Source organism: Struthio camelus, chromosome 21 (genome assembly GCF_040807025.1).
Source record: "Struthio camelus isolate bStrCam1 chromosome 21, bStrCam1.hap1, whole genome shotgun sequence".
Taxonomy (NCBI): domain Eukaryota; kingdom Metazoa; phylum Chordata; class Aves; order Struthioniformes; family Struthionidae; genus Struthio; species Struthio camelus.
The window spans coordinates 10254830-10281936 of NC_090962.1; the positions used below are offsets into that span (position 1 = coordinate 10254830).

At 55.5% G+C, this 27107-nt stretch overlaps 1 protein-coding gene across 1 annotated transcript; it reads left to right on the forward strand.

Moving 5' to 3' along the window:
• LOC138061790 (coiled-coil domain-containing protein 81-like) lies at window positions 1-27107 on the forward strand. Its single transcript, XM_068915653.1, has 16 exons — window positions 1-70; window positions 1774-1832; window positions 18756-18817; window positions 19374-19521; window positions 20351-20607; window positions 21057-21142; window positions 22220-22290; window positions 22395-22512; window positions 22725-22825; window positions 23243-23360; window positions 23568-23668; window positions 24101-24218; window positions 24432-24532; window positions 24862-24979; window positions 26279-26353; window positions 26991-27107. The coding sequence occupies exons 3-16, from the start codon at window positions 18791-18793 to the stop codon at window positions 27034-27036; spliced, it is 1485 nt and encodes a 494-aa protein (XP_068771754.1). The 5' UTR covers window positions 1-70; window positions 1774-1832; window positions 18756-18790; the 3' UTR covers window positions 27037-27107.

A 27107-nucleotide genomic window follows, 5' to 3' on the forward strand; every position in this document is an offset into this window, starting at 1 on the left:
GGCCGGAGCGTGCGGCCCGCGGCTGCCCCGGCCCCGGCGCCGGCGCCGGCCAGGCGGCGTGTGCAGCGCGGTCAGGCCGCGCGCGGCGGGAGCCGATGGGGGAGCGCGGTGGGGCTGGGGGGAAGGGCCGTGGGGCGGGAGGCGTCACTTCCGGCGCAGGCGGGCGGGGGAGCAGGTGTGGCAATGGCTGCCGCCCGGCTGGGCCTGGCTGGGCCCGGTTCCCCCCCGCCGTCCCTCGGCCCCCTCCGCCGACGCCGACCCGCGTGGCGGCTGCCGAGCCGTCCCGCCGCCTGCCCCCGCCCCGCTGCCTGGCGGCGCCCCCGGCGCGGGGCGGCGGCGCTGCTGCCGGGGCTGCCGCGCAGCCTCGCCCCGGTGTCGCGGCTCGGGCACTGCGTGGTGCCCGCTGGTGGCCCTGGGCCCTCTGGGTCGCTGGGAGGAGTTTTGGAAGTAAACCCTGGGCTGTGGCGGGGGGCAGGGGCTGTCTGTGAGGCGCCCGGTGAGCCCGAGTGGTGCTTTCAGGCAGTGGTGCAGAAGTGCAGCGCTCAGTTGTTTGGATGGCTGTGCTGTATGAGGAGTGCCCTGCTTCTTGTGCAGCTTGAAGTTGTGGGCCTGAAGAAGCTGTCCTGTCCGGGAAAGGGGAGAGGAGAGGGCTGTGAAAAGGGCAGGGCCGGAGCTTGGGGACGTAGGTGTAGAAGGAGAGTGTTTTCTTAAGGGCCCAGTGAGTGTGGGATAGCCAGAGAGTGTGTTGCAGGTGTGCCCTGTGAAAAGGGGTCTCTTTGGTGACAATGCAGATACTCCTTGGTGGAGGAGAAGGGATGTCTCGACAGGCAGCTTCAATGTCTGTGTAGTTTTAAGGAGGTGTCAACGCAGGGCAGCCCGAGCAGCCTGTAATACCTGTGTGTCTGGTGAGCTGGTGCGTAGAGCTCTGTGGGCACTGCCTCTTTGCCTGTCCTACCATGGAAGGAGCACCTGAGTAAGCTTGTGCTGATGCCCAGTGTTGCCGTAGCTGTGGGGGACCTGAGCGTCTTGTGTGCGTCCTCAGGAGCGCACAGAGACACGCGTGCGGTGGCCAAGGTTAGCCTGCGTACAAGAGAGGTCACGTGAGGCAGCTTGCTAGCTCCGTTGAGCAAGGAGTGGGGGTTGTCGGTCACGTGGCTTGGAAAGGGCTAAGGAAAGAAGGGTCTAGTGAAGCCTGGCGACTAATGCTGCAGAGTGAGGGAAACGGGTGTTGTTTGTACTTTGTTAGGCCAGCTTCAGCCAAGAAGGAGCTGCTGTGATGGTGAGAGGCGCTGCGGTTTCTTTGCCTTCCTTAAGGAGCCTGGGATGCCGGGAGGCCTGTTGCAGTGAGTCAGCTGCTCAGCACGGAGTTCTGATTGCCTGACTCCAGTGTGGTCACGTGCAGTTCCCCCTGTGTTGTCCAACTCCAGGTCAGCCGTGAGGAGCTCCACCCGCTAAGGAAGGTCGCCTGGGTCGAGGCTAAGGTATAACTTGCTGCAGCGCAGTGGTGTTCTCGTGCAGTGTGTATTGAAAAATACCCCTTGCCCAAGTATGTGAGGTCTCTTTTCCAAGTTGTGTGCTGACCCTTTTATGTGCCCCCAAGTCTCCAAAGCATCTGAGTGTGGGTTCTGTTTTTTCAGCCTTGAAGGGTTTGGTATTTCTGAAGGCAGGAGTCAGTCATGCTTTCTGCAGTGGCTCTGTGAGCACCTTCCTGCTGGCTGTTGCAAGGGCCTTTGTTGCCGCTTACTGAAGCCAGTGTCACCTTTTTGTTTCCAGGTTTGTGCATAAAGATGAGCAATCGGAAGAAGAATTCGCTGAGAAGGCCTGCCTAAAAGGTACTGTGGCAATGTGCTGATCCAGTGTAGAGATGCCAGAAGTGTGTTGCCCTCATAGGAACGTATCTTTCAGTCCTCCAGAGCTTGGAGAATGACAGCAGCCCCCAGGTGCGCTACGAGGGGGTGCAGACAATCTTCATCCTCCAAGCGCCCAGGAAAGTGCCCCCATTGGGCTTCTCCTGCTGAGGCCTGTGTGCCCGCCTGCCGAGAGCCTGGCAGCAATGGCATGCAGCTGTGGGCCCTGGGTCACCCTGAGCATCTGCAAATTGGGTGTCTCCAACTCTCCGATCCACCCGCTGTGCAGAGGACATGAAGTGAAGCAGGTGGCTCGGGGGCCACGTCCGGCTGGGCTTGCCCAAGGATGGAGACAGTGCAACCTGCCTGGGAAAGTTGTTCCCATGCCTGCCTACCCCCCTAGTCCTTTTTTTCCTCCCGTTTACCTGGAAGGCTGGGGCAGATAGGGCTGGCAAGGTGAGTGTATTGCGGGGAGCATGGGTGCCCGAGTTGGGCCCCGGAGAGGAGCTGCCTGCAGCTGGGAGCGCAAGTGGTGAGGGAGGGCATGGGAGCGTGTGTGCGCTGTGGGGCCTGGCAGCGAATGCGAAGGCAAAGCTAGTAGCTGTTGTCCTCACAACAGGGGAGATTTGTGGGGCTGCATCCAAGGCACTGGGATGGCATGGCCAGTCCCCAGCACTCCAGTGAGCAGTAGCACACACAGAAGGATGGGCAGGGTGTGCGTGTGCCGGCCATGCTGACTCCTGCCCTCCCTTGCATTATCAGCACCGGGGAGGTGAGCACGGCCATGTGGCATTGCACCAGGAATGGCCTCATGCCCAGGATTCTGTCAGATGTTCGCTAACTTAAGGGGGCCTGTAAAGAGCAAGGACTCCCGGTGCAGCACGGCTGCCCCCTTATAAGTGTTTATTGCTTGCTCCTACATGGCAATCTTACAGGCTGCTTTGCTTTGGCCAAGCACTAAACTGTTATCCTTCGCTCACCTTGGGCTCAAAACTAAGTTGCTGTCTTGGGGCTCCCGATGCCTCGATGCCTTGTCAGTCACGGAGGAATGGCAGTGTGGGCATCCCCTTCTCACCAACTGGTGTCCAGGGGGCAGTCCGGAGCAGGGTCTTTACCATATAGGGTGGCATTAACCTTTCATAATTCTCCCTGTTGTTCCCCCCGAAAGCAGCAGCTTAAACCCCTCCCCAGCTGTGTTTTATCCAACAACTTCCACTCCCTACAACTCCCTTTTCTACTTTTTGATCCCTAATTTCCCCACTGTTCCCCGGAAGTGGTGAGAGTTTCTGCAGTGCCATGCCGTTTTGCATCACTATGTTCCCCCACGGCTCTGCAGTGAGGTGCCTCAGGCCGGGGACACGCCATGGGGTTGCCAACTGGAGGTAGGCACCAGCGCATGCTGCTGGCATGGGGGCTGTGCTCTCCAGGAGGCCCCGTCTTGCCTGCAGGCTGTGAGATTGTCCACCCTTTGACACTGTTGGAAACCTTTGTGATTTGAAATATGTAGAGCTCAGTTTTGCCCAAACCATTTTTCCAGGATTCATATGCAGGATACATTGGGATGGGAGAGGTGTGTGATGCAGCCTCAGCGTGTCTGAGTTGTGACAGTTGTTGTGTACTGCAGGACAAGATTAGCACATGAGCACACACCTGTTACCTCCGCACAGAGTGAAATGATGACAACAAACATTATATGTTGTGAAGTAAGCTGCATGTCCCAAGCTTTCCAGAAAACCATGTCCACAGGGATTAATGTGCTTTATATTGTTACAAAGGTCCCCAGGCATTCACCGCTAAGTCCGAATCAGACTCTTATACGATGGTTTATTTCAGCTCGAGCTGGGTGCCTCCAAAGAGGACCGAGAACAAAGAAATGTGGGGGTGATTATACTCCTTACAGTCTTATTTCCCCGCCTGCCAGTGACAGTCTCTTCCAGGCTTCTTTCCTGAGTGGGTGGTCTCTATCCTTTTGATTGGTTCGTGTCTACATCCCAGGACAGTTGCTGCAGTTCCTGCTTCACAGTGCCTTATCTTATCCAGAGGTTAACCGAGACCTCTGTCCATTGTGTGCTGGGTCTTTGAGGGCTGATTTGAGAGCTGGTTCTGCAGTTGTTCTGTCAGCAGTATGCCACAGGTTTGGTTAAAGTTGAAGCTTAGGCCTGCAGGCTTCACTGCTCCAAGCACTGATGCTAAGTTGAATCAAGGTTATGCCAATGGAAATGACAGTGGTTTTCTTACAAACCCCCCATTTGTTTTTCTGGCTGTTCCTCTTCGTAATCTATCCATTTTCCAAGGCGAGCAGCCCGCCTCCGAAATTTGATATACAATGCCAAGGTGAGTGCAAAGCACACGATGCCTAGACAGAGCAGAATCACTACAGGATGCAGCAAACGATTATGGAAGGCAGAAGCGGTGGGAGACCACCCAAACAAAGTTTCCCACCATTGACGCGCTGTGTCTTTTTTGACTCTTTCAAGTCTCATTTGAATTTGTTGTGTGTCATGCTCTACGGTCATCAGTGTGCTTTTCCCTGTTTCTTTGACCTTGTGGAGCAATGTCCGCAGTTGGTCATGGTGTAGTACTTCCTTCACTAGATGGAGATTCGTTCCAGTAGGTACTGGTGATCTCACAATTCATGACTCAATGAATAATTTTCCTGGAGTAACTGAGGAGTTGTTACTGGGCTTGGATAATTGCAGCCACGTGCCTTTAGCATTGTGAAGTTACACACGCGCAAATTTAAACTCTTATTGTGATCTAACATTACCCCATGCTTGTTGAATAGTGAGGACAAAAGCAGTTACCACTTTTTGCTCCTTACTGAATGTAAACTTAGGCATTTGCCACCCAGCTTGATATTTCCGGTCCGATACGGCACTCTTTTCCCATATTAATGTTTGGATTTCTGCTGGAAGCATACCATTCTCCCCTTCCCTTATTCCTGAGGCAGCTATTGTTTGTAGCCAAAGTTGGGCTTGAATGCAGCTAAGGGCAAGTGAGGTGTTTCCTTGAAGTACCCCTAACGTGTCTATTGTTAATCGGTGGTCTTGCTCATTAATCTCCTCCCTCCGAGGTAACAGGTCTGGTATCAGCCATTGTACTTTCCCTGCTGCGGTCAACGATGATGGCAACGGATGTTGCAGCTTAAACAAATCTGTTGTGGGTGCGCCCAATTTATTCATCAGCACTTCTGCATCGATACCATTTAATACACCTAGGCCAGTCCCCATCAGGCCCGTGATGTGTCGTTTTCTTAGGTTTTGTTCCCTGCTGTTTAACCATGTCTCCCATGCAACGTATACGTTTTGCAAGAAAGGTGCGCGTTGGGGCTTGAGCCCTGTGATGTTTACTTGCAAGCTGAGTTCTACTTGTTTGAAGGACCAAGTTGGATTAAGCAGCACGGTTTGTTGACCTCCTTTCTTCATCACGTACGGTCCTATTAGATATGTCCAAAGTTTTAGTTTAGGGGTGGGAGGTTGAGTAGTGGGAGTAATGCTACTAGTGATCGTAGGAGTAGTTAAGTCATGTTTTACCTGACACACAATGCGACCGTCCATAGAAATGTCATTGAGACTCGCACGAGCATTCACAGGAACCTCTATACCTCTATACAACATTGTTCAGCATGACAGGTCATACTACAACAACGGCCCATTTCTTCTTCTCTTTCCAATGTAACCTTTTTATCAGCAAAACAGCAAAAGATGTGCTTCTCTCTGCGACCCCTTGTCGAGGCTACCATAGTTACCCATGTAGTATGTGCGGCATTCTTGGTAGCAGCCTGTTGCCGTACCTAAGGATCTGTGGTGAGAGCCTCCCAGCGAATTCCTCTCCGTCCTTCCATCGCTTCCAAACAACATCCTCTAATGAAGAAGACTCTTCCGATAAGCATTCTGGTGGATTGTGTGTTTTAGCATGCGAATGAGGAGCCCAGGATTGCCGCTCAGCAATTTTAACTGCAAAATAGGAAGACACAAGTACAGTGTATGCTCCTTCCCACTTTGGTTCCCATGTATGCTTTCGGATGTACCTTTTTATCAGTACCAAATCTCCTGGTACATAGGTATGGACTTGTAAGTCTAGAGATACAGGCTGTGCCAGAGCAGCTCATTTCTGTAAATGGTTAATTGCGTTCTGAAGGTACATTACATTCCTCGTTATACGGTCATCCCCATCCACCAGTTCTTCTGATACAGGTAAATAAGTCCCTGGGACAGCCAAACGTCTACCAAATAGTATTTCTGCTGGGGTAAGACCAACGCTTTTCCGAGGTGTGTTTCTAATGTCCCATAGCACTAAACTTAAAACCTGTGGCCATTTTGGGTTAGGTTAGTTTCTGCACACACCTTTGCTCATTTTGTTTTTGCTGTCCTATTCATTGTGACATTGATCACAGCTGGATACTATTTACTTTGAAGCTGCATATCTCTCTGGAGCTGCCCAGGAGTCTTTTTATTTGTGCCGCAACACCTTCAATTCCGCCTTGTCCTTTTTCATGGAGCCATGGTGCCACAGGTAGCAGATCTTTCCTAGGCAATACAGGCTTACCTCCGATTGTCCAAATTCCAGTTTTGCCTCGTCCCCCTCCAAGCTGTTCCCACCTCTCCTTTTCTTCCTTGGTACATTTTGTGTCATGTATGTTGGATAGCTGGGACACGTCTGGTCCATCCATCGCAGTGGGGCATAACAAAACATCCCATTGCAAGGCAGCTGCTCGGGCAGCTGAATCAGCAGAATTGTTCCCTTTTTCTACGGTGGGCCTACCTTGGTGATGTGCAGGGCAATGAGGAATAGCACTGTGTTTAGGATCTTGAATAGCATCCAGCAGTTTGCGGACTTGTGGGCCCTTTGCGATGTTCTTTCCGCCGGAGGTTAAGAACCCTCGCTCTTTCCATAGTGCCCCTACTGCATAGCAAACTCCAAAAGCATACTTTAGTATGTTAGTATACTTTGGTACCCTAGTGCATTCTCGGTAATGTTTTTCTCCGTCGCTGGGCAAGGGAAGCAGGGTAGCTGGATTCAATGTATTACAATGTTGTATAGTCACATTGTCCATCATTAAGAGAAGTAGTTCATATTTATGTGCTCGCTGTGGAGCTGGAACGTGAGACACAAAATTCTTCAATAACATTTCCACTTTGTGTGGGACGTGTGCTGTCAGAGGGTGTCCCAGAAGCATGGTTGGACATGTCTCAACAATGATTGCTGCAGCAGCCACCGCACGGATACGTCCAGGAGTCCCCAAAAGGATGGCATCCACTTGTACTAACTAATATGTGGCTGGTTTGGGTTGGGGACGTAGCATTGGAGTCAGCACTCCCCTGGCAACCCCTTGTTCCTGAATGTACAGCTGGGAAGGTTTTTTATAATCAGGGAGCCCTAGAGCCAGCGCTTTCCTTAATGCCTCCTTAATTTTTTTCAATGCCAAATCTCTCTGTGGTGTCCACTTTACAGGTTCTCAGGTGCACCCCTCTGAGTGTGCACTGCAGAAAGATTCCAGGATTGCTGTAGAGATGCAGGAAATGCAAAATCAACCACCGGTGAGGGGACACTGCGAGCGGTTCAGGAGATGCAAGCATTGAGGAGAGACACGAAGTCAAGTTGCTGTTGTTAGTGCTTTGTCCAGGCTCCTGCTAAGGTTTCTTAGGAAGGCAGAGATGCCCCACACGCTCGTGGCCACAGTCACTTTGCATGGGGCGTTCTCCTGCACCTGGAGACACTGGCTTTAAGACACGTGTTTGGTGAAACTCCCTCATGTCATGTCGTGTCGTGCAAGAGATGCCAGAGTCCTGCTGCTTTTCCGTAGTGGGAAAGAGTCTGATTGTGGGGGCCCAGTCCGACAAGCAGCTGTGCACAGACACACTCTTGCCTTGCCTCGTAGCCCAGCTGACTGAGCCCAGTTGCCCTGGGACCCCGTGCATGTGTGCGCATGATGGTGCTTGGTGGCAGTGCTGCCGCCTCGGTGCTGCAGGACCTTTTGGGAGCGTGGCCTTTGTGAAGGTCTGGCCCAGGTTAGTCCCTCCCTTCTTGTGCGTTCCTCTCTCGCTGTGGCTCCAAAGACACTACCTCTCCACTGAGGAGGACCGAACTAACTGTGAACTAAGGCTCCTGTAACTGCCCTAAGACTACTGGAACTGTGACTAACTACACACTAAGACTACTGTAACCAACGCGAAGCTACCTAGCCTAATGCTACCCTATACCGTGAACTACCCTACAAGAAGGAAGAAGAACTAAGAATAACAACAAGAAGGAAGAATTCAGAAGAATAACTAACAATGATACCTATAACTAATAACTATTATGCTACTAGGAACAGAAGTAATAACTCTACCTAATGATAATAATGAGAAGAACTGTGCCCTACACATAGAATATTCACTGTGAACTAAGAATCCTCTAGCTAACTGAAACTAACTGTCAACAACTGCACACTAAGAATAGGCTAACCAACCCTACACTAAGAAATCTTACTACTAAGAACCTTAATGCTCCTAGAGTAACCCTAATGCTAAATACTATAATACTCCTACTCCTAAAAAAATCTATCCTATAACCTAACCTGTAGCCTAAACAGAGGTGTGGCACGGTGGTGGGAGCTGTTCCCGGGCGCTGTCTCCGTCCCACAGTGGAGGTGGAGGGGAGTCGTGGGAGGGATGTGTCCCCGCGGTGGGCCCTGTCTCTGCCGGGCAGATGTTGGTGCGCAGCAGTCCAGGGCAGTCCAGGAGGCGACGGGTGGCCCGGTGATCCTCGGCGTGCCCCGGCTGGTGGGCTCAGCTCCCCGTGGCTGGGTGCTGGCAGCAGCCTGGTGTTGCTGGGGGGGCTGTGCCCCAGCTGGTGGTCAGCGGGGTGCCTCCTGCCGGGCTAGCACCTCCTCCTCCTCTTTGGCCCCTGCGGCAGGTCCACGAGGCACAGGGCGAGCTGCCCCTCTGTGGGGTCCACCTCCATGGGCTCCTCCTCCTCCTCCACGGGCTCCGAGGCGGCTGGGGCACTCTGGAGGAGGGCAGCGCGGCGGTCCCAGACGGTGGCACCCACCTTCCTCTTGATGCGCAGCGCCGCCTTCCTCCTGGCCCACAGTCGCTCCGGCTGGCTCATGGCAGGCAGGAGTGGAGAGCGCGATCCCGGGTCGTGTCCCACCACCGGCCTCTTAACAGCTCTGGAACAGTGGCGCTGAGGTCACTGTTGACACGGGGAGGCCGTGGTGACGGCACGCCTGACCCGCTCCCCAGTTGCGGGGGCCCTACCTGGCTGTGCCCCGCAGGGGGATGGTGGGGGCTGGAGGGTGCCCCCGTGGGCAGGGGACCATGGGGCTGCAGGCTGCTCTCCTTGGCCTCCTTTGCGTGGGCCCTCGAGCTTACTTGTGGGAAGAGCTGCTCTTGCGCCAGGGAGGTGGTCTTGGCCTCCCCGCGGGGGCTGTGTGCTCCAGCCCCTTCGCGGCCTGGGCCCCCTCTGCCAGAGTCGCTCCCGGGTGTCCCTGCGTGTGCTGGAGCGCTGGGGAGCCCCTGCTGGGACCAAGCCCTGCTGGCACGGTCTCCTCAGTGCCCAGCAGAGGGGCAGCCCCACTGCCCTCGACCTGCTGGCTGCACACCCAGGCCACCCGGGAGGTGGCTCTCCTTCCTGCAGGGCGTTTTCCCACCACTCTTTCTTCTGACTTCCCCTTCCCACCAGCTTCTTGGGAATGGTTCTGGGCAGCACAAGACTTTCCTTCCCTTCATGACTGCTCAGCCTCTTCAGGAACCTCCCCTGTCGGACGCTGCCTGTTCTGCAGGAAACCCTTGGAGCTGTTAAAACACCAGTTGTTGTCAGGAGCAGCTTTTCAGGAGCAGCAGGAGTGTTCCGGAGGAGGAAAGGCAGGCCCTCCCTGGCTGTCTTTGCTGCTGAGTTTGTAGCCATCTGTTGCAGCACTGCAGCTGGGTGAGCGGTCTCATGCCAGCCCACGTTCGCCAAGGATGCTGCTGCTGCGTGACCACAGGCAGAGCCTGAGTTCCTCCAGCTTGTTTCCAGGCTGTGTGCATTGGAGTGCAGAGACTTGTGGCAGGTGTGCTTTTGCCCTCTTTGGTCCTTCCCTCGCATTTATTGCTATGGCCTGACGTAGCAGTTGTGAAAGACCAGGGCCTGTGCGTGCCATGCCTGTGTGGTTCCCCCGGCCACTGTAGACAACCTCCTGCCTGGGAGCCGCTGCTGCCTTGGCCCAGCTCTGCTGGGGGGCTTGTGTGACTCTCTGGAAGGGGATTGGACACCGAAGCCTGGGCTGTGGCAGGGTCAGGGGCTGTCTGAGAGCCCTCAGGTGAGCCCGAGTGGTGCTTTCAGGCAGTGTTGCAGCAGGGCGGGTGCAGAAAGGCCTGGAGCCATGAGAACCCCATTGGCTAGTCAGAGTCAGGGCAGCAGGTGCAGCGTGCAAGGAAGAGAGCAGCTGCTTTCTGTGCCGCTTCTGCGCAGTGCTGTTCTCCCCTCTTGGGAAGAGGGAGGGCTCTGGGCCTGGCTGGGGAAACTGATGGGGAAGGGAGATGGGTGTTAGCTGCTGTTGTGCTGTGCTGCAGTAGCACAGCATTCAGTGGTTTGGAGGAACATGTGAATAGTGGACTTCTTGTTGTCCAGCTTGAAGTCATGGGCCTTAACAAGCTGCCCTCTCTGGGAAAGGGGAGAAAAGAGGGCTGTGAAAAAAACAGGGCCTGGGTTTACATGTGTATTCAGCAGGCATTCACCAAAGGGAAATGATGCTTAACCAACCTGACAGCCTTCTCTGATGGGACAACTGGCTGGCTAGCTGAGGGCAGAGCAGTGGATGTTGTCCAGCTGGACTTCAGCAAGGCTTTTGACGCTGTCTCCCACAACATCCTGCTAGGTAAGCTCAGGACGTGCGGAACGGATGAGTGGCTGGTGAGGTGGACTGAGAGCTGGCTGCATGGCAAAGCTCAGAGGGTTGTGGTGAATGGCGCAGAGTCAAGTTGGAGGCCTGTAGCTAGCGGTGTCCCCCAGGGGTCAATGCTGCACCCAGTATTGTTTAACTTGCACATCAGTGACTTGGATGTAGGGACAGAGTGCACCCTCAGCAAGTTGGCTGATGATACTAAACTGGGAGGAGTGGCTGACACAGCAGAAGGCTGTGCTTCCATTCAGAGGGACCTGGACATGCTGGAGAGATGGGTGGAGAGGAGCCTCATGAAATGCAAGAACGGCAAGTGCAGGGTCCTGCAGCTAGGGAGGAAACACCCCATGGTCCAGTAGAGGCTGGGGGCTGACCTGCTGGAAGGTAGCTCTGCGGAGAAGGGCCTGGGGGAGTCCCGGTGGAGAACAAGTTGAGCACTAGCCAGCACTGTGCCCTTGTGGGCTGGAAGGCCAGTGCTGTCCTGGTTCGCATTAGGCAGAGTGTTGCCAGCAGGTCGAGGGAGGTAATCCTCCCCCTCTCCTCAGCCCTGGTGAGGCCTCAGCTTCTCCCCAGCAGAAGAGAGACATGGAGCTCCTGAAGCGAGTCCAGCAGTTGATGAAGGGACTGGCGTGTCTCTGCTATGAGGAAAGGCTGAGGGAGCTGGGCCTCTGCAGCCTGGAGAAGAGAAGACTGAGCAGGGATCAGGGAGCAGTGGGCATAAGTATCGGAAGGGAAGGTGTCAAGAGGATGGGGCCAGACTCTTCTCCGCGGTGTGCAGCGATAGGATGAGACCTGAAATGCACAAACGGAAATGCAGGCAGTTCTGTCTGAACAGGAGGAAAATCTTCTTGACTGGGAGGGTGACTGAGCACTGGCACAGGTTGCCCAGAGAGGTTCTGGAGTCTCCTTCCCTGGAGAGATTCAGAAGCCGCCTGGACGCAGTCCTGGGCAATGTGCTCTAGGTGCCCCTGCTTGAGCAGGGGGTTTGGACTAGATGATCTCCAGGGGGCCCTTCCAGCCTCAACCAGTCTGTGGTTCTGTGCTTCTGTGATAGGTAGAGTTGTAGCGCTTTCTTGGTAGCTTCCTTTTGTCCTGCATTTGCTAAGGAGGAAGGTAAGTGGGTGGCCAGGAATGGGCACTGTCCCTGCTAGAGGAAGGAAAAGGAGGTGAGCAGAGCCCTGCATGGAGAGCGTTTTCAAGTGCTCTACAGGTTAGAGCCTGTTTTTTCAGTGTGTTTCCAATATTCCTCGACACCAGTGTCCTTACTGCTTTCTGCCAGGCCCTTGCCTAAACCTAGATGGTAAAGCCAGAGCGTAATCCTCTCACTGAGGTGTGCACTGCTGTTGGAGGTGGAGGTGTCTAAGCCTAGGTTCATATTTCCTTGCTTCTGCCTTCTGTCCCTCTGTGTTTCTTGGCTGTGGCTGCTGTAGAAAGTCCAAGGTTTCCCCGCTTGTTTCTGAATGAGGAAGAGGAAATGGCTCTTGCTGTGTGACTGAGCTACTTCTCACTCGCCAAGGGTTTGACAAAGAAGGACATAACAAGAGTCTCATGGATGGTGAGTGCTTTCCTAAAGCTGGAGAAAGGTGCGCGTCTGTTGAAGAGCGAGTCTTGTTACCATAGCCAGGTAGTGAAACTGTAGTTATCCCTGAGTGTGCTGTTGAGAAGACGGAACTGTACTTGCTCTCTGCTGTGTGCTGTTGAGAAGACGGAACTGTACTTGCTCTCTGCTGGCAGGCTGCTGCTGGCAAGTTGTGACTGAAGACAGCTCGATGGAGACTTATGTTGTGCTAAAAGCTGACCTGGAGGAGAAGGCCATTTGTTGCCCTCCGGAGTTTTACCTTCTGCTACACCAGACCATGCCGAATGCCAATATATTTGTATAGGAATAGAACTATAGGAAATAGTTGTAGTCGATAAGAGGGGGCCTTTGGGTATGAGGTGAGTCCCGCCTGGGTGTCCGAGCCGTACATCCAGCAACGTCCCATGAGCAACCCCTCCGTGTGGTCCCCAGGGCTCCCTGTGCAGTTTGGAGTGCAAATCCTTTATTAAATCTATCCTGTTTAACCCCTTGCGACCCTTGAGTGTTTGCGCTGGTATCCGACCCTCCCTTTCCTGCCTTGCGGACACCTTTGGTGTAGTCGGCAGGATACTGCTGTGTCCAGCGACTTGGGCCGTTGGAAAGTGCTCCTGAAGCCGCTAAGGACGCTCGCCAGCTGACCCCGGAGGTTGCAAATGCAACCGCGGCTCAAGCTGAGAAGCTGGAGCACCCATGTGCCTACTGCAACCATGGATTGAGCTGAGAAGCTCGAGCACCAATGTGCTGCTTGTGGCTGCCTGCATTGCACATCGCTGGTGGTGACAGAGGGGGCGGCGAGATGTCTGTCCCCTGGTGGTGCGGGCACTGGTGCAAAAAGCAGATGGGGATCCAGAAACCTGGGGTGGCAATATGTGGGACCCTGACAAGGCCCACAGTTCAGAGTCAGACACAGAGCCTGAGAGGAAGGTAGCTGCCCGGCTGGTGGCAGAGCAGCAGCTTACCGGAGCAAATGCAGCCAACTGGCAAGGGCCCACAACTGTTTGCAATTGTAAAGCATGAGAGGTGCAGGATATGCAGGGTGCTACAGGTAGCAGCCCTGTGAAGGGTTCTTTGAGTGCCTGTTAAGGTTGTGGGGTGATGGGGCAGATGCCTTTTACTTTACTAGAGAGGAGCTTGATAGGCTGGGGGCTCTGCCCCAGGATCCTAGGCTGTGCAACACCCTCCATACCCCGCAGCAGCAAAACTGAAGCGTTTCCCCCTCCCTAACGGACTGGGTGCTGGGTGCAGCACGTTTAACTTGGCCGACTGCCACAGGCATTGATGGCTGGCTCACCAAGTGGACTACTATTGCAGCAGGCATAAACTAGCTGTGACAGTTTGGAATGTTGTCTGGCATTTATTCCGCCGAGTTGACTGGAATGGATCCCCATGAGCAAAACCTTAGGTCCAAAGTCAGGTGCTGTGAAACAACCTTTTGAAGCGATGGTGCTCCCTGTTTTGGGGGGTGAGGGATGGGGGCCGGTGACCGTGGGGGAAGTGGCAGTGCCGCTGTCTCTGCTAGCAGCGGTGTCCTCTGTGAGCAGAGATGGGGAATCAGGAAAGAGGCAGGTAAACATGAAACAGAGACAGGGCAAGTTGCGACACTATGTTCCGAGACCTGCTGCAAGCCGGCATACCATGGTGGGAGGTGGACGGCGAGCAGAGGTGGACAAAGCTGCTCGAGCGGTAGCTGCAGCTTCAGCCAGAGCAGCATGCACAGCCCTCGAGGGTGGGGGAGCACAGCAGGCAGCCTGGAGAGGGCGGCGGGGACCAGCGGCACCCACTGCCCGGCCAGCAGTGTGCACGGAGGGGGATCTGCCAGTGGCACAAATGGGGCCAGGCAGCATTGCACCCGCTTAGCTCCACAGCAGTTGCAGACCCAAAAGGGGTTTATCCACAGAGGACAAAAGCCTGGGGAGGTGTGGCAAGTTGATTATATTGGACCCTTCTTGGAAAGCCAGCAGCATAGATATGTCCTGACCACTGGAGAAACCTGCTCTGGTCTCTTGTACACCCACTCTTGCTCTGCAGCTACCCAGCCTCACACCATTAAAGTGTTAGAAGATGTGATTGGGTTACGTGGCTGCTGGTGGAAATCCAAAGGGATCGGGGCACTCCTTTAACAGGGAACGGCATTCAAAATTGGGCTGGAGAGCAAGGACTAGCCTGGACCTATCACATATCCCATAGTGTCAAGAGGATGAGGCCAGTCTCTTCTCCATGGTGCCCAGCAACAGGACAAGAGGCAATGGGCAGAAACTGAACCACAGGCAGTTCCATCTGAACCTGAGAAAAAATTTCTTGACTGTGAGGGTGACAGAGCATTGGAACAGGTTGCCCAGAGAGGTAGTGGAGTCTCCTTCCCTGGAGATATTCAAAACCCGTCTGGATGTGATCCTGGGCAATATGCTTTAGAGGACCCTGCTTGAGCAGGGAGGTTGGACTAGATGATCTCCAGAGGTCCCTTCCAACCTAAACGATTCTGTGATTCTGTGTGATACCCCACCACCCGCAAGGGGCAAATGAACAGACTGCTCAGAGAGCAACTGTGCCAACTGTCCCCTCCTGGTACCCTCAGGGGTTGGAGTAAAAACATTTGTCAGGCAGCTGCCTGCCTCAGGGACCGCCCACCCCATGGCTCTACCCAATATGCTCAAATGTGCCAAGGGGGCCACAGGTGCTTAGAGTGCACCGGCTGCGCCCCCAAGCCTACCACCCCATGCGAGCCATGCCCGGGAGTTCAGGGTTGGCTCTGCGATTGCCACGCAAAGAAATAACCCTGGAACCAGACAGCTGTCACCTTGTGAGCATGGGGATGGCAGTCGCCATACATGAAGGGTAGTATGGTTGCTTGGTGCCCTGCAATAGTGTAGCTGTCCAGGGGTGTGGATATCATTGCAGGGGGTCATTGCCTTGAATTAGCTTGAGGTGGTGAAGGTTGCGATCCATTACACTGGTTCCTAAGCCCTGTGATGTACACAGGGAGACCAAATAGCCCAACGGATGTATGAGCGGATAGGGGTCCTCACAATCCCGGAAGGAGATTCCTTGCAGCCCACCCAGCAGCCAGGTGGTTTGGGGTCTACAGGGTGTGCTGTGTGGGTGCCTGATCTGACTAAACCCGGACAGTCGGGAGGGGAAATCATTGCATCAAACCCAACGTCTACAAGCCAATGAGCCTACTCCAAGTACTGCACGACGGAAAGTGCAAAGAATCAGCGTGGGACAACCCCTGGCAGTGACTGTCGTCACGGCTGTCAAATTTTGCACTATGGGGAGAGTGCATTGTACTCCTGGTCTTCTGGGCTGACTAGTTTTGTGAGCCTATATGTTATAATGTACTCTATAGATGTAGTACAACGTAGCTGCTTGTACTCCTCAGCTGTTAATTAAGGTAATGAGTGAAAGGCATTTACCACCTTGTCCACAGTTCCCAGGGCTCCCCGCACAGTTTGGAGGGTAAATTCTTTCTTAAATCTGTGCTGCTTAACCCCTCGTGAACCTTGACTGTCTCTCTACGCCAGTATCTGACCCTCCCTTTCCCACCTTGCAGTCACACCACGGGATTCTTCCAGGCAGGTCCCTGGAGAGGCCCAAATCTGCTCTCCTCAAGTGCAGGGTTGTGATCCTGCTTTTTTGCCCTGCTCCCTCCTCTCAGTATCCTGAACCCCATCCACCATCTCATGGCCACTGCAGCCAAGGTTACCCTTGACCTTCCCATCCCCAACGAGCCCTTCACTGTTGGTAAGTGCAAGGTCAAGCAGAGCCGCTCTCCCCAGGGGCTCCTTTCTCAACTTGTATCAGGAGGTTGTCATTGATACTCTCCAGGGACGGCCTGGGCTTGCTTGTGCCCTGCAGTGCTGTCCCTCCAGCAGCTATTGGGGTGGGAATGAGGGCGGGAAGAGTATAATCTCCCTTTTCAGACCAGTTGCTGTGGCTGAAAGTCAAACAAGAGAAAGGTATGAGGAAACCACGTTCCTGAGGAAAGAATGGATCCAATTTAAAGGGGTCTTCATCTCCAAACAAGAGAAGCCCGGTTTCCCTTGCTGAGGATGGCCATTCCCCCTATGCTGAAGAGTGACCGCTATTAGCAGAGCACCAGCAGACAATGCCACGCCTGGGTATGCAGCATAGCCAGCCTGTGAATGGGACTGTGTAGCTGCAAAAGATAAGATTGTGAGTAGCAGCAAAAGGAAGCTTTTGACACTGGCTCTCCTAACATCCTCACAAGCAAGCTGATGAAGTACAGGCTATCTGAGCAGACAGTGAGGTGGACTGAAAACTGGCTGAGTAGCCAAGCTCAGAAGGTTGTCATCAGTAGCACAGCGTCTTAGCTGGAGGCCAGTGACTAGCGGTTCACCCCAACACTGGCTCCAATGCAGTTTAACTTACTCATCAATGACCTGGATGAGGGGACAGAGTGGCTGATGGTCCCAAAGTGGCAGGAGTGGCCATGCTGCTGCTGTGAACCATCCTGCAGTTGCTGCCAGCTCAGTCCTGAGATTCTGCATGTTAGAGCATTTCTCCGGAATGCCTCCTTCTTTACTGCGCAGCTTCTTGGGTGAGGAGGGTGGTGTGCAGTGAGAGAAAAGAAGTGTCTGTGTGTGTGTGTCTGTGTGTGTGTGTGTGTGTAGGTGTGTGCATGTAGAGGAAGGACGTTGTACCCTGATGTTCTCTCTCCTGCTGTCCATCAAAGGACAAGCTGGAACTCTTAGTCATGTAGACAAATAGACACAGAATTTGTTTTTTTTAAGTTATCTCCTCTTCAAGTGGCATTTGCCTGGCCGGAAGGCAACCTGTGCTGCCTGGGCTTTTGGGATCCAAAGTAGGCCCGGGCTCGTGGTAAATAGAGTTTCTCTGTTGTAGGTCCCACCTGTGACCTCTACCCTTTGGGGCACTTGCGTCCTTGTGCAAGTGACGGTGCCCCTGAGCCAGTCTTCAGTAGTGACCTGTAGCTGATGCTCAGGGAAGGTGTGAGAGAAGCAAGGAAAGCCGAGAATGATGATTTTTTTCCCCCTCTGACACACTGTCCTTATTTGCAGCACTTTGCGGTTATGGGAGCTGGGCCATGAAGCTGTGTCTGAACCATCGCGGTACCCATTTGTTGAACCCCCTTGAACCCATGTCTATGTTTGCAACCCGCAAGCATTCAGATGCCCCATGTGACGCCTGTGAGGGAGGACTTGAAGGCCGATGCTGGTGCTGATCCTTGCTGGCTTAGCAAAGAGCTCCCTGGGGCAGGGGGTGGTGGGGTGGGGGCAGCACCCTAAACCACCCAGGGCAGCTGCCCTCACTGCTTTAGGGATCCCACACCAGCAAGGTCTGGGGGTGGGATCCCTGCAGCCCCTCTGTGACACGCTCTGTGACACAGTCTGAGGTCACTGTGGCACATCCCGCCTCACAGTGACACCTCCCCTCTGCCCAGGGTGTGCCCAGCCCTCCCCACACTGCGCTGGAGTGCGGAGGAGGAGGAGGAGGCAGAGGAGGAGGAGAGTGGAGGAGAAGTTTCCAGGCGGGAACTACAGGCGCAACCATGCGGTTCCCGTTTGTGAAGCTGCCAGCGCTCAGGCTCCTCAGCCATGATGGTGAGGCCTTAGGGGCTCTTCCAGGACCGCGATTGTGTAGGACACCAACTCCCAAACCAGCGTTGTGTGGGGAGGGCTGGTGGCTGCCATGGGTGCCTGCCTGAGTGCCCCGTGCGGATCAGGGATCGAGGTGGCCCCCCAGGACTCCTGGGTGCAGGGCCTGGCTCTGCCCCTGCCCTCCTGGTTCCCCAGGCAGGAGTCCCGGCCACTGAGGGTCACTGGCCACCCACAGTCGTGGCTGGGCCAAGGAGCTGGAGGTGCTCAGGTGGCCGTGAGCAGCCTGTGGAAGCAGGCACCGAATACGGGGGAGCTGGGCCCTGTGGGGAGACCCCTGGGGATGCTCTTGGTGCCCAAGGCTGCTGTGGAGCACAGCACTGTCCTCTGGCCGTGGGGAAATCCATGGCCACCTTTCCCCAGAGAGAGGGGCTGCCCTTGGAGACCAGCACCTGAAAGCGGGAGGCAAGGGGACTCCTGTCTGAAGAAGGCGGAGGGGTTGTGCACCTCTCTTGGGGCTCAGGAGACCGCCTGAAACGCCCGCGCTGGAAATCAGCCGCTTCCCTTTCACTTTCTGCCTGGCTTCTCTTCTGGGAGTCCAGCCACTGCTTGGAGCTGGGGCACACCCTCCCCCTGCAGATATGAGATGGTGGCATGGCCTTGTCCAAAACCCTTCCGCTGTCTCTCTTTGAGCTCCAGCCCTCTCCTGTGCTCGCTCTGCGGCCAGAGGCAGCCAAAACCTGGCCTCTGCAGCCCGTCCTGCGTGTGCTTATTCTGCTGCATGCGTGATTACACCTGCATCTGTCACTGTCCTGGCTGGGAACGTGCCGAACGTGGTGAGCTGGCTGGCTCAGAGCCTGATGTGTCTTTCCCTTGCTTTTCAGAGGTCGTGAGAATCTGGGAGAGCGTGTCGGAGTACATGCTACAGCAGATTGTGCTGAACAAGGTGGGTTGTCATCCTGCTCATCTCAGCCCTGGGCCCCATGCACAGTGGCGCTGTGCGTCCCCTCCTTGGGAAGAAGAGAGAAGGTTCCCAAAGTGCACAAGGGTGTGACAGAGCAGCTCCTTTGTCCAGTGGTCCAAAGGGTCCAGGGCAGCTGTGGGAGAAGAGAGGCTTCACCCCTTTCTGGGGCATTTGCAGTCCTCACTGCTGCAAAGGAAAGACCAAACACAAAGCCTGGGTGCTCCGCAGGGCTGACTCCACTGCAGGCCACCCCTTGGCCCTTACGTAGCCGAGAAGGTCTCTTCCCTCAGGAACGTTTGTTCAGCTTTTACTTTGCATACCATTGAGAGGGTGCAGAGGAGGGAGGGGACAAAATCTGGCCTTCTCCCAAAGGCGTCTTCTCCAAAGCTTTGCAAGTGCCCCTCCAGCCCCCTTGTTCCTCCAGAGGAACAAGGCACCATCTCCTGAGGAACAAGGCACCATCTTCTGGCCCTGCTGACTCCTCAGTCCATTTGCCCACCTGAAAGCACTTTGTTCCTTTTTTCTCGCCGGGTGCCAGGGCGTGGCCCTCGATGTGCTTGGCATTTTCTATGTCCTGAGGAAGCACTGCAGTGAGGTGAACAGGGAGGTGATTATCCCGCGCTTTCACCTGTCTCCAAGAGTTGCACAGACTCATGGGCTCAGCTATGTCAACAGAGACATTCCTGGTAAGGTGGCAGAGCAAAGCCGTTGCTTCCCCTTGGGACATGTCTGGGGTGGGAGCTGAACGCAATGCAGAACTGACGGAGAGGCATCGCAAATTCCTCCCAAAGGGCCTGAGAGCAACTTCACCTTGTCCCAGCCCAACTGTTGCCCACCACGTAGTGACCTCTCGAGAGGGCGTTGGGGTATTCTTTTGTTTACTAGCACTGCATGCACGTAGACTGTCTGCCCCTGTCCTGCTTTGGAGCTGCCTCCATACCAGTCACTCTTAGGCCATGTTGGATGACTGCAGTCTGACGGAAATGTTTTGGAGCGGTTGTTTCTACCCCAGCTGAGAGGAAAGCAGTGCTGCCCCTGCAGACTGCACCAGAGCTTGTGCAGGCAAACGCCAGTGTTGCTGCTGGCTCTCACAGCCTCCTGCCAGTTCCAAGGGGGTGTAAGTCAGCTGTAAGGCGCCTTGCACCCGATCTGGGAGCAAGAGTGTGTGCAAAGCCCTTCCCTGGCCCGATTTCCCTGGGCCTTCTGCTCCCTGCTGCCATGGCTGTGGCTGTAGCTTGACTTGGTTGATGGCTGTGTGCCACAGAGGCCTTGCGTTGGAGTGTGCAGGGGTTGTGAGCGGGGTCAGCCAAAGCTGGCACATCTGACGGTCAGCTCCGTGGGGACGGGCTGGCGGTGGCCAGACTAACCCTGAGGGCTGCTGTGCAGTCTTCTACGCATGCAGCGTGGGCCCAGCAGCCTCCCCGTGGCCATGGGAGCTGGCCACGTCTCCCCTTGTCGCCAGCTGTATTTCAGCTGCTCCCTACCCAACTGGCTTCCTCTTTTGCTGTTTCCTAGATGATCTTGAAATTGTCCCCCTGGACTATGCTCTGCTGTCATCAGCGACGGCCCTTCCCGAGAAGCTAGTGAAGGAGTGCGTGAATGACATTGTGGTGCTGTTCAGCTGGGGCGCGGGACTCGGAGAGGATTACGACCTTGTTTTCAAGGGCATCGGTCTTCTGATGAGCCGAAACAAGAGCCTCACAATGAGATATTCCAAGGAGTTTCTCCTTGCCGTGGATGGCCCTGGAATTGTATTGAAATGTCTCCTCTCTGTAAGTTGAGATTTGTCTCCCGGGCTCCCGAGAGTCCTTCCAAGCTCCTCTCAGAGGACTCTCAAGGTGATGTCTCTCGACCTGCTGCGGAGCACTTGGGAGAGACGTGACCTAGAGCAATGCAAGCTCCCTGTAGAGCTCCTTGCTCTTTGCCTTTGGTGCTCTCGGCAGCGTAGCAGAAGCTGGGAAGAGCTGTCTGCGGTGAAGCCCAAGCTCTTTGCAGCCTAGCGTCCTGTTCCCAAAGGCCTGGGGAAAGAGGCTAGTTTCCTGCACAGCTGCGCAGCTTCTCTCCATTGCAATGCAGGGCTCCTGTTTGTGAAAGACATCCCTGGGGCAGAGTTTCCCTGAGGCAGAGGCAGCCTCTCTCACCCTCAGAAAGCTTTGTGGCCTTTGTGAGTAATGCGATCCCTTCCTTGGCCTCACCTCCCGTGTCTCTGTCCTTTTTGCAGAACCCAAGCACACAATATTGGGTGTTATCAGGCAAAGACGCTGCTGCGTTTCCTGTGCGTCCTGGGGGGATCCGTGTGCTGCCAACGTGAGTATGTTTGCTTGTGTAGCCCGTGGCTGAGCAAGCGAGCAGCTTCTCAGCTCCTGCTTGGTGGTGCTGCATTGCCAGAGCTTGCCCGCTCGTGAGCTCGTTCAAGACTAGCTGGTCCAACGGAAGGGCTCCCAGCCAACTCCTTGCTTGCTCTTTCTTCTTTTGGCCTCGGAGAGGCCTCCCCTGGATTAACATGGAAGAGTGCTGGGGTTTTACACTCGCAGCATAGACTGGACCGAGAGAGGAATGTCGGCATCCTTTCTCATCAAGCTTCACCTCCTCATTCCCTGTCTTTGGCAAGACATGGCCAAAAGCTGTGAAGTCAAGACTGTGTCTGCTTTTGGCTGTGTGTTGTCCTGGGCGTGGCCACAGCCTCTCTGCAGTGGTGGGTCCAAGACCTGACCTATGCAGGTCCCGTGTGGGGCATTGCCCTGTCTGTTGGGAGACTCCAGGGAAGGAAAGGTGTCCTAAAGGCCACCTTCTGGGAGCAAGGCGGAGAGGAAGAGGAGGGACTTCTTGGCCCAGTGGGAGGCTGTGTCTAGCAGGGCTCTGCAGAGCTCGGTCCTGGCACAGTGTCCTGCGCACTGCTGAGCAGCACATCCCCTGACGACCCGAGGGTACAGAGCGGCCTCTTTACAAGCACTACAGCGTGAATCTGGGAGGGTGTGCCAGCGAGCTGGAGGGCAAGATGTGAATTCACACATGGATGGATCTGGGCACACTGGAGCAAAGGAGAATACTCTGCTCTCCGTGGGCTCTGTGGAGGCGAGAGGAGAGAGCGTCAGAAGTGGCAGCCAGGAGGACTTGTGTTAGCATACCCTTGCTCCCGGGAAGGCGAGCAAAGCACTGGGACCAGCCCCTGGCAACTGCTCGGCCCATCGAGGCAGGAGCTCTTGGCTGTGTCGTGTGCTTGCCTGAAATGGGCCTCCACGGTGTTGAAGCATCTGCACCTTCTGCTCTGGAAATGTAGAGACCGTGCAGGGACTCTCATCGCTCTCTGAGCCTGCATGCTCCGCGCAAGCGGCAAGGGCAACGTGGAGTTCTTTCTCACAGCTGGGGTCTTCTTGTTTCTAGGTTTGAGATTAAGCCAGGGCCTGGGGGAAAAGCCAAAGAGCCTGGCCCCGAGGGATCCAAGCAGAGAGAAGGTAAAGGACCGTGCAGCTCCCAAGGCAGGACCGAGCAGGTCTGCACACCCTCTTGCCGGAGCGCTCCCAAGCATGCTGTTCTGACGAGGTTTCTTGGTGCACAGTTACAGGGAGTGCTCCGCAGCAGCCTGACCACCGTCGAAAGAGGCGTTCTGCGGGCCAGGCCAAAGGGGCCAAGGAAGGAAAAGGGCAGCAGGGCAGCAGAAAGAAGCCTCTTGACAAGTGAGGCTCTTGGGGAAGTGGAGGAGGGCAACGGGAGGGTCCCGTCCTTGTGGGAGGCAGAGGTTTCCGTTGCACACGCTGTCTGCATTAGCTCTGAAGGGCTCTTAACGCCTCTCCCAAAGGCTGGTGTTTCCTGGCTGGACAGCAAGTATACAGCAGGTCCTTGTGCGACTTTGTTGTCAGCTCCATGTTCTTGTTCATCTTCTTCCCAGGGAAGATTTTAGCCCCCTCTTATCCAGCATGAGAGGATATCTGCAGTCGGCTACAGAGGACAAGCTGGGAGAAGACCTGGCTAGAGAGAGAAAGCAAGAAGGTAAAGTAGTGGAGGATTCCTGGCACAGGCTTGCAGGTTCCTCCTGCATCCTTACTGCCAGGGAATTAAAGGCAAAGTCACAAAGTGAAGCCTGGGACAGGAAACGGCCCCTCCTGTGGCTCTGTTTGGTGGCAGCCGTTACCCTTCAGGGGCTCGTAATGGCAGCCTGGTGCTCCAAGCTGCAGCTGATCTGCTGAAGGACACTGCCCCACTGCACTCCATTCCCTCGCCTGTAGGGCCAAGGGCTCTTTCCTTCCAGCACTGACAGAAAGTGCAGCGGGGAAACGGGACTCCGAGGGAATCGGGACTACTGCCCCAGACAGTTCCCTACCAGGACGGAGCAGCCCTGCAAGTGCTTCTTGCCTGAGCTGCCTCAAAGAGGCTCTTCTGAAGAGCTGTCTCGTGTCACACCTGCAGGGAGTCCTGCTGAGAAGCGCCTCCTTGCTCGAAGGAGGCTTTTGCCCGTGAAGTTACCTGGGCTCAGAATGGACGCCAGCGTGGCTCAGCAAGGCCTGGGCATGCAGCGCCCCGAGAGGTGAGGCGTGTGGAGAATGGGGCTGGGGCAGCGATGCGCTCTTGTCCTTGTGGCAGTGAGAGATTTCCGTTGGACACATTGCTCTCAAAGGCCCTTCACGTGTGTCCCACGGGTGGGCACTGTCTTGCTGGAGGGCAAGTGGGCAGCAAGGTTTTTTGAGATGCTCGTGTCATCTTCTTTTTTTTTTGGTGATGTTTTTGTTTCCAGATCTGAGCTTGCACGAGCACACTTGGCCACTGAGGCCTCCTTCAAGGCTCTCCAGGAACAACAGCTCATAGGAGGCATGCCGAAGGAGAGTGAGAAAGGAGGTAAAGTAATGGATGAGTCCTGAGACAGGCTTGTGGGTCACCTCTATGTCCTTACTGCCAGGGAATTAAAGGCACAGTCACAAAGTGAGGCCTGGGATAGGAAACGGCCCCTCCTGTGGCTCTGTTTGGTGGCAGCCGTTACCCTTCAGGGGCTTGTAATAGAAGGAGACCTCAGGGCAGCCTGGTGCTCCAAGCTGCAGCTGATCTGCTGAAGGACACTGCCCCACTGCACTCCATTCCCTCACCTGTAGTGCCAAGGGCTCTTTCCTTCCAGCACTGACAGAAAGTGCAGCGGGGAAACGGGACTCCGAGGGAATCAGGACTACTGCCCCAGACAGTTCCCTACCAGGACAGAGCAGCCCTGCAAGTGCTTCTTGCCTGAGCTGCCTCAAAGAGGCTCTTGTGAAGAGCTGTCTCATGTCACACCTGCAGGGAGTCCTGCTGAGAAGCGCCTCCTTGCTCGAAGGAGGCTTTCGCCCATGAAGTTACCTGGATTGCAAGAAGACACCAGTATTGGTCAGCAAGGCCTGGGCATGCAGCGCCCCGAGAGGTGAGGCGTGTGGAGAATGGGGCTGGGGCAGTGCTGTGCTCTGGTCTTTCTGCCATTTCGATGTTTGCATTGAGTACATTGCCTGCATTAGCTCCGAAACGCTCTTCACGTGTGTCCCAAGGGCAGGCACTGTCTTGCTGGAGGGCAAGTGGGCGGCAAGGCTTTTTGAGACGCTCGTGTCATCTTCTTTTTTGGTGGTGTTCTTGTTTCCAGATGTGAACTTGCACGAGCACACTTGGCCACTGAGGCCCCCTTCAAGGCTCTCCAGCAACAACAGCTCAAAGGAGGCATGTCAAAGGAGAGTGAGAAAGGAGGTACAGTAATGGATGAGTCCTGAGACAGGCTTGCGGGTCACCTCTATGTCCTTACTGCCAGGGAATTAAAGGCAAAGTTACTCTGTGATGCTTGGGATAGGAAAGTGCCCCTCCTGTGGCGCTGCTTGCTGCTTGGGAAAGCCAATGTGCTCTTTCCTTCCAGCACTGTCAGAAAGGATGTGAGTCTTGCGGGGAAACGGGACTCCAAGGGAATCAGAATTACTGCCACAGACTGTTTCCTACCAGGACGGAGCAGCCCTGCAAGTGCTTCTTGCCTGAGCTGCCTCAAAGAGGCTCTTCTGAAGAGCTGTCTCATGTCACACCTGCAGGGAGTCGTGCTGAGAAGCGCCTCCTTGCTCGAAGGAGGCTTTCGCCCGTGAAGTTACCTGGGCTCAGAATGGACGCCAGCGTGGCTCAGCAAGGCCTGGGCATGCAGCCCCCCGAGAGGTGAGGCGTGTGGAGAATGGGGCTGAGGCAGTGGTGTGCTCTGCTCCTTGTGGCAGTGAGATGTGCCAAAGCTCAGGGCATCTCTTGCTCTGGGGATGCTAATGCAACTTGTCAAACACACCCACATCTGCTGCAGAACCACCTGCTGCTGCAGAACCACCTTCTGCCCAGCTTGAGAGCACAGGGGGCAGAGCACACTCATGCTGTGCTGCTACAGACTCTGCCTGCTCTGTATTCTTAGGGTGCTACCAGCAACTCAGGGGAGAGCCTCGAAAAAAGATAAGAGCAAAACAGCTCAGCCAGGCAGCCACAAAGCGGAAAGCCCTGTTTGCAAAGGGTATCGCACCACAGGGCAGGTACGTGATCTGGCCCCATGTCACCACTGTGTCCTAGGGCACTGTGGAAACGTGGCGCCCTGTGGATACAGCTTCCCCCAAGAGCCCTTGCTAGGTGTTGACCTGCACATTCCGTGGCTTCTTGTGGATCTTGCTATAGAAGACACAAGTTACTCTTGAGTCCCTCCTCACACCACTGTCTCCGGGCTGCCCCTGGAAAGGGGAAAAGTTAGGCTTTCCCGGGAGAGAAAAGAGACTGGTGCTTTCTAGGGCCTTGGTCATAGCAGGAGGGCTTTTCAGGGCTGGCATTAGGCCCAGGCTATTGCTGTGAGCAAGGCTGAGGGCAAGGGGCAGGAAAACTGCCAGCGGCTGCAATTCCTGCTGCCTGCTGGGCCTGTCTCTGCCCTCCAGAAAGTCTGCCTCCTCTGCATGCAGCAGGAGGAACGATGCCTCCAGGCAGCATGGTGGGAAGAGCTGGAGAGGCAAGAAAGGGCCGAGTGGGCAGAGCAGCAGACCTGCCTCCCAGGCGTGGGGCAGGTGACTTGTCTTTGCAGCTCAGCTGCTCATTCCCATGATGGGAGACTTTGTCAGTGAAAACTACGGGACCCAAAGAGCAATCTGCTGTGCTGCGGGCACATGGTCCTGACGCCTGCCTCGAGCTCCAGGACACCCCCCGCCCAGGGTGCCTGCCCTTTGAGGTGGGACACGAGCTCTGCTCATTTTTAACCGATGCCTCAGGGCACACTGCCCACCCCCCGACATGAAAGGTAATGCCATCTTCCTGGGCTTCAGTGGCTGAAGGATGAAGCCTTTCTGGTTCCCGTGCTCGGGAAGAGCAGGCGAGGACTGAGTATGCTGAGAAAGGCTGCAGAGTGCCCGGGTGCCTTGCATGCTGTGCAGGGAGGGATACTTCCTTCAGTGGCACCTCAAGCTACTACACACACTTTTCTCCCTTGTGCAACAGAGGAGACACCGAGCTCCACTGGAAGGCATGGGGAAAGGAGCCAAAGCGTAAACCGGCGCAGCTCTCCCTGCAGCAGTAAGTGTGCAGAGCCCCAGCGTGGACAGGCGCAGCTTAACGCCGGGGATCCAGGAGCGGGTCAAAGATCCCGGCCCAGAGCCATGGGGCTGCATAGGACATCCTCTGATTTCTCCTGGCCAGGGAATGCCCCGCATTAGCCCTTGACTGCGAGTTCCCCTCCAGAGCCCCAAGCGACTGCTTTGGGCTTGGCCTGAGTTGAGGACTGGGGGTGCAGATGGGACTGTGGGGGTGCAGGCCTGGGCTGGGCTGGGCACAAAGGGTCTCAGCAGGGCTGAGCGTGACCTTGTCCCTGCCGCTGCAGCCACAAGTCCCTGCCAGCAAGGCAGAGCCACCGTCGGCTAGAGGTGGCTAAAGCCTGGTGGCAGAAGCCAAAGAACAGGGGAGAGCAAAACCCCTGCAAGGCTCACAGCGAGGAGCAGCTGCTCTGGTGCTTATGTCTGAGCAGGTCTGGGGCTTTTCCTGCCTGCGTTGCCCTGCCTTCCCCGGCCAGCAGCCCTGGGGACACCGGGGCTATCACTGGCACCACCACCGCTGAGACGGGGCATGTTTGAGCTTGGCCGTGAACCAGGCACCCTGACACCCAAGGGGACGTGCCTACACCTAACACTGAATACCTCTCCTTTGGCCTCCCTAGCACCAGCGAGAAGAGGCCCTTGCAGTCCCGGAGGGGAAATCAGTAGCAACTGCTGCTGTGTGAAGGGGAGACCAGCCTCTGCAGGGAATAAAAAGGCAGGTGCTGCTCTGAAGCCTG

Excerpts from the sequence above, each read along its gene's own strand:
- LOC138061790 (XM_068915653.1), top strand. The coding sequence starts at position 18,791 with ATGCTACAGCAGATTGTGCTGAACAAG. Across the intron at positions 22,291-22,394 it reads GGGATCCAAGCAGAGAGAAG|TTACAGGGAGTGCTCCGCAG; the intron begins GTAAAGGACCGT and ends CTTGGTGCACAG. Across the intron at positions 22,513-22,724 it reads AGAAAGAAGCCTCTTGACAA|GGAAGATTTTAGCCCCCTCT; the intron begins GTGAGGCTCTTG and ends TCTTCTTCCCAG.